Source organism: Dicentrarchus labrax, unplaced genomic scaffold, assembly GCF_905237075.1.
Source record: "Dicentrarchus labrax unplaced genomic scaffold, dlabrax2021, whole genome shotgun sequence".
Lineage (NCBI taxonomy): Eukaryota > Metazoa > Chordata > Actinopteri > Moronidae > Dicentrarchus > Dicentrarchus labrax.
In genome coordinates this window covers 20,937,695-20,949,691 of record NW_026136708.1, presented here as the reverse complement: position 1 = coordinate 20,949,691, position 11,997 = coordinate 20,937,695, and the positions used below count along the sequence as shown (strand labels likewise).

General features: G+C 42.7%; 2 protein-coding genes across 4 annotated transcripts in view; one reads left to right on the top strand and one right to left on the bottom strand.

The window, feature by feature from the left end:
* Positions 1-415: 415 nt before the first annotated feature.
* Positions 416-5,509, top strand: pbk (PDZ binding kinase). The gene is made up of 7 exons (XM_051409778.1): positions 416-489; positions 1,158-1,325; positions 2,101-2,240; positions 2,594-2,763; positions 3,468-3,597; positions 4,663-4,851; positions 5,024-5,509. The coding sequence occupies exons 2-7, from the start codon at positions 1,159-1,161 to the stop codon at positions 5,251-5,253; spliced, it is 1,026 nt and encodes a 341-aa protein (XP_051265738.1). The 5' UTR covers positions 416-489; position 1,158; the 3' UTR covers positions 5,254-5,509.
* A 261-nt stretch (positions 5,510-5,770) lies between these two features.
* Positions 5,771-11,997, bottom strand: part of esco2 (establishment of sister chromatid cohesion N-acetyltransferase 2) — a 7,849-nt gene continuing 1,622 nt past the window's right edge. For 2 of the 3 annotated variants that reach the window (XM_051409766.1, XM_051409767.1), the window contains exons 3-15: positions 11,860-11,990; positions 11,466-11,754; positions 11,078-11,387; positions 10,331-10,446; positions 10,043-10,151; positions 9,827-9,914; positions 9,657-9,699; positions 8,994-9,132; positions 8,484-8,615; positions 7,675-7,764; positions 7,377-7,520; positions 6,962-7,146; positions 5,771-6,371 (exon numbers count right to left, since the gene is read on the bottom strand). In XM_051409766.1, coding sequence (XP_051265726.1) covers positions 6,239-6,371; positions 6,962-7,146; positions 7,377-7,520; positions 7,675-7,764; positions 8,484-8,615; positions 8,994-9,132; positions 9,657-9,699; positions 9,827-9,914; positions 10,043-10,151; positions 10,331-10,446; positions 11,078-11,387; positions 11,466-11,754; positions 11,860-11,990 — 1,909 coding nt within the window. In that variant the 3' untranslated portion in view covers positions 5,771-6,238. The remainder of the gene's footprint in view (positions 6,372-6,961; positions 7,147-7,376; positions 7,521-7,674; positions 7,765-8,483; positions 8,616-8,993; positions 9,133-9,656; positions 9,700-9,826; positions 9,915-10,042; positions 10,152-10,330; positions 10,447-11,077; positions 11,388-11,465; positions 11,755-11,859; positions 11,991-11,997) is intronic. The other variant, XM_051409768.1, reaches the window with a different exon arrangement.

Genomic DNA, 11,997 nt, shown 5'->3' with positions numbered 1-11,997 from the left:
ATTGTATTACTTTTGAGTGGATAAAGCTGATTTTAAAAAAAGCCATGAACCCATTTTTGCCATAAATAAGATGTTTATTTATAAGATGTGTTTCATAAACAACGGTAGATTTAAGGGGGGGCTGTGAAATGTAGCTCAACTTTTAGAGAAAATTAAGATCAAAGAATAAAAACATGAATCAGCTTCTCCAACTTATTTCATGACTTTCCTAACTCTGGGAATAGTTTTAATAATAAATAACTGTTGTGCTGCTGCAGCCCCCTCAGGTATAGTGGATGTTTGAGACACTTTTTTTGTATTCATAATAAATCACTTACACTCCCTAAAGAGCGTTAAATCAAAGAAAACTGGCGTGTGTTTCATACGTTATGATGTTGAATCGACATTGGTTCAGTATGTCCCTCCGCGGCCTCCGTACAGCCTGCTGAGGACTCGGGAAGTGTTTTTTGAATGTTCGGCGCGTTTTAACCGCGGCGGAAGAAAACCGAGGTAAAGTTTCATTTATCGACTTTATCGACGTTAATTATTCAGTTTTCTGACTCAAAACTCAATAAAATCAATAAAATCAACTCCAGAGTGCAAATTAAACCGTACTGTCGCCATGGTAACACCAGTAACCGGTCAAACCACGAGCTCACTGCGGTCGACGTTAATTTGAGCTTTTTTAACGTTGGGTTTGGTTGCTACTGTAAATACTGTTATATGATTAATAAACAGCTTAATACTAAACTTAACTTATATAAGAGTTTATGCTGGTTTTTTTTTCTTTTGATTTAAACTGCCACTCATTTTGCAGTTGCCAAACATTGACACACATTTTCTGTTTTAACGCAACATTTTGAGTCAGTTTAGGTTGCTCCACCGAGGCCATCGCGCCAGCCTCCATTCAGAAATTGGCCTTTTATTGTTATTTAACGTAATTTTAGACAAAAATACCTTCATACATACTTAGTGGATCATGAGGTGCTACATATTCAAATTCGGCTTGTATCACACACATCAAACATCACTCATTTGTATTAAATATGGGCTGTTTGAAGGTCATGTTACAGTGCAGGTCCATAGAGTTGCTCAGTGAATGAAGTGCAGCTCAGTATGGGTGTAATGTTGTGTGCTTTCCCACATTAACTCTGCTGTTGTGTGTTTCCCCTGCACAGAATGGCCTCCCCTACCACATGCACCGATGAGGGGGCATTCAAGACCCCTAAAACCGTCCGAGTTAGGAGCTTTGGGAGCAACGGAGGGACCCCAGTGACCATCCCGGCTTCGCCTTTCATGAAGAAGCTGGGCTGTGGGACCGGCGTCAACGTTTACCTCATGAACAGGTTTGTAGAGAATATAATATCTAGTTCACTAAAAAGCCTCTGCTTTTAGAAAGTGTTCACCATGAGTACGATGGAAAGGAGAGGACAGCTCCTGACATGTATTAAAGAAAGAGTTGCTTAAGGTACTGGACCCTGAACGTGTTCAAGATCATTAAATGTGTAATTTCTGTCTCTCACATCAAAACAATAACAAAAGATGCAGTTTGATGAGGTGGTGAAGCAGCGTGGGATCATGGGAGTTGTTGTCTTCACCACCATTGGCGTCATTGCAGTCAGCTTCTCCCGGTTAGGATTCCTTCAGTGTTCATGGTTCAGGAGGTTTCTACCGGGAGCCCAATGATCCACAGAGTAAATCTAGAGTTAAAAAGCACCAAGATCTAAACAGTGGATGGTAACAATGTGGCTTCAGACTGGATCAACAGTCAATGTGTGACAGCTTCTGGCAGACAACCACAACACTGACGCAGGCACAAAGGGGATATGGCGCCATCGACAGGCGACCGGTGAAACGCAGCGTTACCTGAATAAAATGACAGATTTCTCTGAGTTTGAACATTGTTGGAAACATTTGGGATAAAGTAAGAACTCAACTACATATAGAACATAGAGCCAGAGGTTATACACTGTTTAATGAGGATGATGTTACAGATTATAGTTTTAAGTTATAATGAATGAGGTATGTGATTTTAATACTACATTATATCAGTGTTCAGTAGTTTTCATGTCTGTGTGACCTGATGTGTGTTTATGTGCGTGTTGTTTGAATGAATCCTAGGATGGGGAAGCTCAACGCGTCTCCCTGGGCGGTGAAGAAGATCAACAGTAAGTGTGCAACCAAGCAGCTGCCGGTTTACCAGCGGCGCCTGAACGAGGAGGCGAAGCTCCTGAAGGGAATCCATCATCCGAACATCGTCGGTAAGATGGGACAGCGGGTTCTCGCGGTGCATTCACAGTCACGTAGGACTTTACAGCGACCAGTGTAAACAGAAAATATGGTTTTTATGTTTCTTATGGTTCAATTTTGTGTTTCTTAGCATCAATGTAAACCACAGAAATGCTTTTAAGAGAGATTTTACACTTCAAATACAGACCACAGCTGATGATAACATTGATAAAGGCCTTCTTACTTTTACTCCAACAACAACAACGACACAACTTGTTAGTCAGATTGTCATTTCCCACCAAGCACACCAATCAGGAATGAATTAATATCTCTTTTACGTGGTCTTTTATTTTGTAATAATCAGTTTTGTTTGTAATCTGTCGAGGCTTCCGCGCCTTCACCACGGCCAAAGATGGATCCAAGTGTCTGGCCATGGAGTACGGAGGAGAGCAGTCCCTCAACGACCTGATCGAGAAGAGGAGAGAGGACGGCCTGAAGGCTTTTCCCGCCGCCAACGTAGAGAAAGTGGCGCTGCACGTTGCTCGAGGCCTTCAGGTAAATCACGGATCCTCTTCTTACCCGGTGTCACAGCCCAAATCACCGGTTCCCGACCCCTCTCCTATCACTGACCACATGTTTTATAGAGATTCACCACAGATGAGTTTTAACAATCATACAGACTTAATAAGCTTCTTTTTTAGAGTTTTTACATTTAAAATAATAATAACTATTTAATTCAGTTTTTTTCACAGAAATGTACAAATTGCTGAGATATAGACCTACTGTTCTGCCATATTCTCCTTTATATTCATATTTTATAGATTTTTTTACATGCTTAATTGAAAATTGGCACAAAAAAAAGAGAAAAATGATTAAATATGAGAGTATATGATTAAAAAAGTAATAATATTTCCATGTGGTCATTTAATATAAACGATTTATTCAATCTATTTATAGATAATGTGTTATATTGTGATATATATATATTTTTATCTGGATGTGAGATTTTGGTAATATGTAACAGTCCTAATCCTCCAGTATAGAGACAGACTTTGAATTTATTTAAAATATGATTTTAATAAAATATCCATGAGCCAGCCACAACATCAGTGTTTGATTCCTTCCCCAGTCCGTCTCCTCTCAACGGCCGCCATCTTTTAATTCGATTGTAGAAGCGAGGGTTGTTTAGCAGAACAGAGTAAACACAGGAGGACGTTGTTAAGCGGAGAGTAACAGGAATGCTTTGTGTCTCTCTTCAGTATCTGCACAACGAGAAGAAGCTGCTGCACGGCGACATGAAGTCCTGCAACGTCGTCATCAAGGGCGACTTCGAGACCGTCAAGATCTGCGACGTCGGTGTGTCTCTGCAGCTCGACGAGAACATGAGAGGTGAAGACATCTTACTAAACAACGCACCGTAAACACGTATTTCAGATTGTAGAGTACAGTCTGGAAACAGGCGTTCAGGTCCAGGACCCCTGCAGCTGGTTTTAGTCTTTTTTTAACGTTGAATATTTTTTCCCACTAGTCCTGGAAACACCTGGAAATTCATTCAAATGACCAAATATCCTGGAAATAATCTATGTTGTCCTGGAAAATTATAATTGTATTTTATCCTGTGCTGTGGTCAAATTAATGCTTCGGTTAAAGGGGAAACTGTAGTCAATAGACCTTTTTCACAGCAGCCATTCTGACATGAAATAGTCGGGTAAACACTGTAAAAACTGGCCGTCTAGAAACAAACCAAATATTCTGATATTTAATTACATTTTCTTGTATGGAGCAAAAAAATTAATAAAAATCTGCTAATTGGTTTCTTTTTAAAAATCTAACTGAAAGACTGTAATGGTAAAATAATAAATAATCAGATTGTGCTTATTACAAACATTAAAAACTCAGATATTTAGGATAAAAAAAGGATTTTGGTGACTTTATTGAGCTGAATTTACACCTTTTTTAAAAAAAATCTAAGATTAATAATTACATCACCTCTGCTTTAATTACTAATGAAATTGATCTTATCAACATTATTGATGTTGTTTCAGGCCATCATATCAATCAATCACAGTCGTCCCTTTTTTATTATACATTGTATCAGCAAACCCTTAAACATGTACCGTGTGTGTGTGTGTGTGTGTGTGTCTGTGTGTGTGTGTGTTGAATCATGGATTAAAGAACTGGCCGAAGACACTTTGTGTGGCAGCGTCTGTTTACAGCAGCTGATTCACTTTGTTTGCGTGCCCGGGCAGAAACAGGGACTCTTCTCATTCACCATGAACCAGCAGGGATCTCTTAAATTAGCTTCAATGCAACTAAATTACAAACTTCTGCTTTTCTTGGAATTGTTAAAAAAATAAACGTTTGTTTGTTGTTAAAATATAACCTAATTTTATAAATTGTCATCCAGTTTGATTCTCATTAAATCTGCTCTCTCTTCCCGCCCTTCGCCCTCAGTGTCGGACCCGAAGGCGGAGTACATCGGCACCGAGCCGTGGAAACCGAAGGAAGCTCTGGACGAGGGAGGGGAGATCACCGACAAGGCAGACATCTTCGCCTTCGGGCTGACTCTGTGGGAGATGATGACGCTGGCGATGCCTCATCTGGAGATGCTGGAGGGTGACGGGGAGGAGGAGGATGATGAAGGTGAGACGCTCTGCAGCCTCAGGAAGGGTTGAATTGTATTTACGCTGCAGCTCAGAGTTCTGTCGCGGTTTCAATGTCCACTGGAGACGTTCCAGTCAGCCACCAGGGGGCGATGGATGTAAACTCTGATGTCACTGATCTACACTCAGACAACCTATCGTTTGTGTTTCAGACTCGATGGAGGACAGTTTCGACGAGGACGCGTACTACGAGAAGCTGGGGACGAGGCCGGCGCTGGATGCCGAGGCTCTGGGCGCCGCCTACCGGAGGATGGTGGAGCTCTTCTACCTCTGCACGGAGGAAGACCCCAAGAAGAGACCCTCGGCCGGGCAGATCGTCCAAGCGTTGGAGAGCAACGCCCCGCTGGATAAAACGCCCGCTGAGGTGATCGTGATCGACTGATGCTGCTGAGTTAGAAATGTTGCGGTTTGTTACGGGTTTATATCAGAGATTGTATGAACACAGCCTGAATCCCTGCCACTGCTTCCTGTTTGTACCACAGAGGATTCAACTCTCTTACTGTACATCTGTATCTGTTATTTCTCTCCTTTTTCTAGTACGTCGACTTTTACTGTGTCACTGTTTTTACTTTCTTTATTCTTCAACTTACTCTGTATGTTTGTGTTCCTGCACTTCTGTAAACTTTGATATTTCATGATCTCGAGCCTCCTGTGTTTTTATTGGACCTTGAAGGTTTAGTCCTAGTTTGTTCTTTTCAAACGGAAACACACACAACCGTTGATTTGAAGTAATTCAATTTAGAATTGATGGCGATCTCAGCGTCAGCAACATTTTTACATGTGACATTTCTTACGACAAACTGAGCGTCTGCCACATTTCAAGTTAGTAGATACTACTGGGCTTTATCAGGAGTTCCATTTAATCATCACAGACCAGATTAATGGAGTCAGGAAACCGGTTTAGGATCATAAAACAATGGCAATGTGTTTATTAACTGTATTTACAAAGAAGAATGCCTTTAAACAATGACGGCATCGTCTATCAACATATTTTCCTTCAAAATCGTCCAGAAAACTGAAAAAAAAAAAAAAAAACCTGAACATTTACATCAACGTATCAAAATGATCCTCCAATAACATCAAAGCAAACGATACTCAGAACATGTGAAATGTAAAGCAGAATATAAACATCTGGATAGAAAGCACTGCCAATATACAAACATCTGCAGCAGTAGAGCCGTACCGAGTATAAATACTGAGCGAGAACTTTTAGAAACTCTACACCTACTGAACTCTCTCTCTCTCTCTTCAACACAAACTAAACATTAAAACCTCAACAGTTATTGCTTTGCATCCGAGAACCTGAAGATCTGTTAATCTGCGTCAGTTAAAACGGTTTCTTTAATCCACGTCTTTCGTTCAGCTCTTCACGCGATGAAGTTGTAAACGAGGAAGGTCGGCGTGTCGCAGTACTTGGTGGCGAACTGTTTGCCGTCGGGCGTCGGGTCAGAGAAGGCGATTTCTTCCTTGGTGAGGTGACTGCCGTACATGAAGGTGCTCCTAAACAAAAACAACAAGGAAACTTGATTATTGAGGAAGAGTACTGGCTCCAACAACATGGGTTAACTAACTTGTTGACTGGTTTGAGACGGTGTGCTGCCTGTAAGTGGAGGTGAAACTTGGGACGAGCCATCAGTGTGAAATTGATGATTTATTTGAAGTGTTTTTCAAACTGTATGGTTCAATTTTTACATTTAAATGGAGGTAAACAACCAGTAAAGAGAACCACACAGCAGATAAGACTGTTAGGAAACATATGTAAGTAAAAAAGTGTTTATAAGTTTTAACTAACTGAAACATTGATGTGGCCAGAGCCCGTAAGTAACAGTTGAAATTAGGTAGAATTTATTCCACAGAAAGTTAATCTGTAGGAGTAGAAAGTGTTTGTTGCACGTAGAATTAACATTGCTGTGTATGTATTTATATATTTCCATCATATTTGGTCATTTTAATTCATGTCCAGGTGTTTCCACGACTGGAAAACTAGTCTCTAATTCTAAAGATCCATTACACTACTTTTACTTACTGTTACCCAAAGCATCCATTACAGTTTACCCTCTGTTGATATTACTCGTGGTTCAACACCGTACCTGACAGTGTCCAGCATGCGCGTGGCGATGCTCTGCCGTCGGGCCAGACTGAAGACCCAGATCCGACTGACCCCACACAGAGCTTGTTCTGGGACGGTGGAGCAGCACCAGGCTCGGTGTCGCTCCATGAAGTCGTCCTTCATCATGTCTTTGTGTCGGTCCGGCTGCTCGAGGACTCTGTAGGCCTGCAGGGACAGACAAACCCATCAGCATCCACACAAAGCCCCGAATGTGTGATATTTTATTAATAATGCCACTGATTGATTTGTTTTGATCAGAATTTTGCACTTTGAGCTAAAATACAATAAAACATTTCCAGGGCAACGGATTATTTGAAAGATGTTTGGTCATTTTAAAGGAATTTTCAGGTGGAAAAACTAGACATTGCTTGCTTTAGGGGCCCACAGTCTCCTACCTGACGTATGGGTTCAGCGACGAGACAGCCCACCACCATGCGCTCGGTGTTGATGAAGAGGTAGGTCTTGGCCTGCGTGGGTCTGCTCAGAGTCACCTGCTGGAAACCCAACTCGTTGTCCGCTACGCGCCGCACCTCCTCAGCCTGAAACCAGAAAACACACGACGTGAGGAAATTTGTACACTCGTAAAAGAGCAGAAGACGTAACCACACCGGCTCCAACATCACTTACGACAGTTTCACAGTCCGAAGCGGCGACATCCTTTTACAACACACACAGGAACAGGTGCAAACTCACCTTTTTGATGGCGTATTTGGGATCGTCTGGCATGACGAGGAGGATTTTTCCATCCCAGAACTCGGCCACCACCCGCTCCTTCTTCCAGCCCTGGAAACACAACAGAGAGACGACGCTGCGGTTTACGAGCCAACGACTCAAACTGCTGCCAGCAGCCTTGGCAGAAGATCTCTGCAAAATACTGAAACTGCTTCAAATAAAAAACACACGTCACTGAAGCATTTCAGAGGCTAAAGGAAAGACAACGAATGGATCAGGTTAGATAAGGTGATAGTCTCAATCATATCGTCTATAGTTAGTATAGTACTGACACATTTAACTCCAGTTTTATTATAAAGCCTTACAGGTTCATTACAGGTCGGTGGTCAGTGTTTATGGTGACAGTTGCTGTTGGCTGCGGTCTCCGGTGAATTAACTATAATTTAGAGTTTTCCTGTAACTGTAACATCGACGACGACACCGAAACGATTTCTATCAGTCTGGTGAACCTACTTCGAGGTATCATAGCGCACAGCTCATCCTAACAACATCCAGGTTTACATGAACTACCTGAGCGAGGGGCTAAAATACAAGAGTTCCAGGATATTTGGTCATTTTAATCCATTTCCAGGTGTTCGGAACCGTGTTTAATCAGGATTAGCTCCTGTCTAATCGTTTTCTGCACAATGAAATCAACAAAGTACCACTGAGAGGTGTACACGCAGTTAAATAACCAATCACACCTTTAATGACTTCATTATCTGTGCACGTTAAGACACAGATGCCTCGGTACTCGAGCGCTCAGAGAGACTGAAGGAAGGAAGTTTTACCACGAATTTGATGGAGTCGAGGAAGCGCTGGTGGAACTGGTTGTGTTGGAAGTTGTCCTCTGGGTTGTCGGCACTGTACACCATCCCACAGGAGCTGCAGGTCGTCGCTCCGAACTGCTTCTGGCCTGCGTCCTGATGTGGAAAACAGTCAGCACACACACAACTCACATAAAGGAATCCTGATAGGACTCGTTTCTACTTCTCCCTCCTTCCAACCTACTTTCAGTATACGCTGCAGCTGGCTTTAAAACCTCAGGAAGACACAAATATGAGCCAGCTTTAACTTTATAATATCCAACAGGCTCCAACTGCAGCACCTCAGACCGTCTCCTCAGGTATTATCGCTCCCAGCTGGTGGGAGGGTTGATTTATTTCACAGGTCAACTGCCAGCTCACATAGTTACATTATATGAAATATATTGGGGGTGTATGACTATGTGACCTTCTTCTGCTCTCACTGATAAGAACCAACATGCAGGCTCAACCTTCACAATAAGAAGATTAACGTACGATGATGAGCTGGTCGTCGTCCTGTTTCTCCTTCCTCCTGCGAACAGTTCGCTCTTTGGCTGAAGAGACAGTCTGCAGTGACGTTGTCTGGCCGGAGGGGGTGCTGCAGGACACTGGGGACTGCAGAGCTTTCCTTAACCTACAGGACAGCAAATAACATACTGAAGTGTACTGAACTTGTGTTTATAGAATGTAAAACGTGTGCTTCCTATCTTCCTGCTGTTGAAGGAAATGTTTCCATCTTATTTTCCTCCCAAAGCTTTTTAACTTCACATGCTGGAAATACAACTTCCTGTCTCGTGCCTACAGAAACAGTCATTGTGCTACGTTGAACTCAGTTACACGTTCATTTCAAGGTTTCAGACTCCTCTGACTGTACAAAAAGTTAAATTATGTAAATAAATGATTATAAAATCCAACTGTTACATTCTGATGATGTTTACTCTGTTTACTTTTCTAACTACATTACTGCAGAAACATGTTCAGACAAGCTCCATATTTAGGTATTTGTGATGCTAGTTATATTTGCAGTTTAAAGATTTTGTCGCACTAGTTGTATCATGGATGTCTGGATTTGGTTCAGTTATCAGACACTTGCGGTGGAGCAGGTTTCTCCATACTGCACAGGAACCCTGTAAATGTTGGTGAATTAAACCGTCTCACCTCTTGGAGGCGGAGCCAAAGATGGGATACACCGCTGCAGATTCTGTGGAGAAAAACACAAAATATTTGAATTAAAGCTTTAATGGAACAAGTTTTAGTAGAAGGTGGGCTGGATAAAGCAGTGGGGGGCTCAGTGGATACTGGAACTGTTAAAGTGTGTGGCTGTGTACCTTTGGGTGGGCTGGCAGCAGCACCGGTGGGACTTATATCACTCAGGTCAAAGACGGGCTCAGAGACATCGTCTGTCGGAGAAACATCCTGGAAGAAGTAAAGTCAACATCATTATTATTCAGTCAGAACTGTCGACAGTAAACTGAAGTTAGGACAATAAATAATCCTGTACAACCGTGTGTGTGTGTGTGTGTGTGTGTGTGTGTGTCCTGTACCCGGGTAATGAGGGACTCTATGGATGCAGAACTCGAGGTTGGACTTCTTGTCAACACAATCCTCAGCTGCCTGGTGATCCCGTATTTCTCTGACAGCAGTTTAGGAGAGCTGCAGGAAGAAGATGATGGTTATTGACCGCCTGGAACAATTCTTCTCCCCCCTTCACACAGGACATTTAAACCAGATTAAATATGATGTTTTGTCTTGTTTGGACTTTTAAGAATATGTTAGTTAAGGTTATTCTTTTGTCTCATTTAGTGGGGGAACATTCGGGAGCAGTAAAGCACCTTAATGGCTGCTGTGGAGTTTCAGGCTGCTCGTCCATCCAGTCTGACGGATCAAACTTTGGTCTCTGTTTGGTGATCGGCTGCTTCTCTTCTGCCTCGACCTGCTGGACGAGGGTCTGCAGGAAACAACCAGGATAAAATAACATCAACGTCATGTTAACATGACACTAACTGCACCTGGAAACTCAGTAAAATACCACTGTAACAGCTCCGGTGTGTGACTCAGCTCATCAAACTAAACACTACTTGACTAACAAATTAACAGCATGTTAGTTTCAGCTGCTTGAGGAAGACAGATATCCATCCTCTGTGACACATGAAAGAGACAATGTCTGTCCTTGTATGCCTTAAATATAAGATAATATATTATATGTTGTATGTATTGAGAATGGCCTTATATTAATTAACTTGATATAATTAAAACTGATAAGGATCTGTGTACATAAACTATTAGTCAGAAGGCCAAGTGCTCACTCAGTGTACATATGTAGCAGGTCCATGGGAACCTTAAGGTGCTCTGGAAGATGATAAATAAAGAAGTTTATACAGAGTAACCTCTCTCTTTGCTCTGCTCGAGAGCGCCTGAAGACTCTTTCCTTTTCTGTGAAGTCTTTTGAAACCTTTAAAATCATCAAAAGGTGAGCTGGGTAGAATTTGGGAGCGACCCACAAACTGACATAAAAAAACCGTTAACTATGTTGGACACAAACACTGCAGAGTATAAAGCAACACAATGTCTCCTCTCACCTGTGCAGGAGGTTTCTGCTGTTGGCTCATCGTGGGAGCAGGCGGCTTTGACTTCTCACTCTTTGTCTGTGGCAGGACGGCTTTGTTCTTCACCGGGACTGAAGCCGGCCTGGTTGAGGATTTTGGTGCAGATTTCTTGTACATGGACGTCGGTTTCTTCCCCGTCCCGAAGAAAGCGGCTCCTACAAAGATCTTGGGTTTGGGCTTCAGGCTGCTGAAAGTGATGGTGATCGCTTTCTTGGACTCTGTCGGCTTGGTGCTTCCGGCGGGAGCAGCCGTCACAGTAGGCAGCGGTTTGGCAGCGTTACTGCTGAATTAAATGATGGTTAAAAGATAAATTCTAACTAAAACAACAATAATGCCTGATGTGACTACGATGGAGACAAACCTGCTGTTCAGTTTAGGCAGTTTTATCGTCCTTGAAGCGGTCGTATAGCTGTGGATGGTCATCTTCCCCGCAGCCGCCTTCTTTGGCTTTCTGACTCCTTTAACGTTCTTCTTTGTCTTCTTCTTCTCCTGGGAAGGAGGGGAAGGAAGAGGAGGGGGAGACGGAGGAGACGGCAGAGACTCCTTGATCGCCTTCCTCTCTAGTGGTGTGAGATAGATGGACTTCTTCTTGCCATAGAAGGAGCTCGTAACCATGGATGGTTTGAAGGGAGACTTACAGGGTGATACAGCTGCAGAGTTTAGGGGGAAAGAAACAAAGATTGTAAACATGTGAGAGAAAAGAGAGATATAAGAGTCATCTGCAGTCCTCAATAACCTTAAAGGTTACTCCCTACCTGTAGGTCTACGTGGGGATTTCTGTGGCGAGGCACAGTTCTCCTTTTCCGGGCGACCGACTGGCCTCTTCCGGGGGGATCTCCTCTTCACGGGCGACATCTCCTCCCTCACTCCCTTCTTGGCCGGGTGACTGGAGT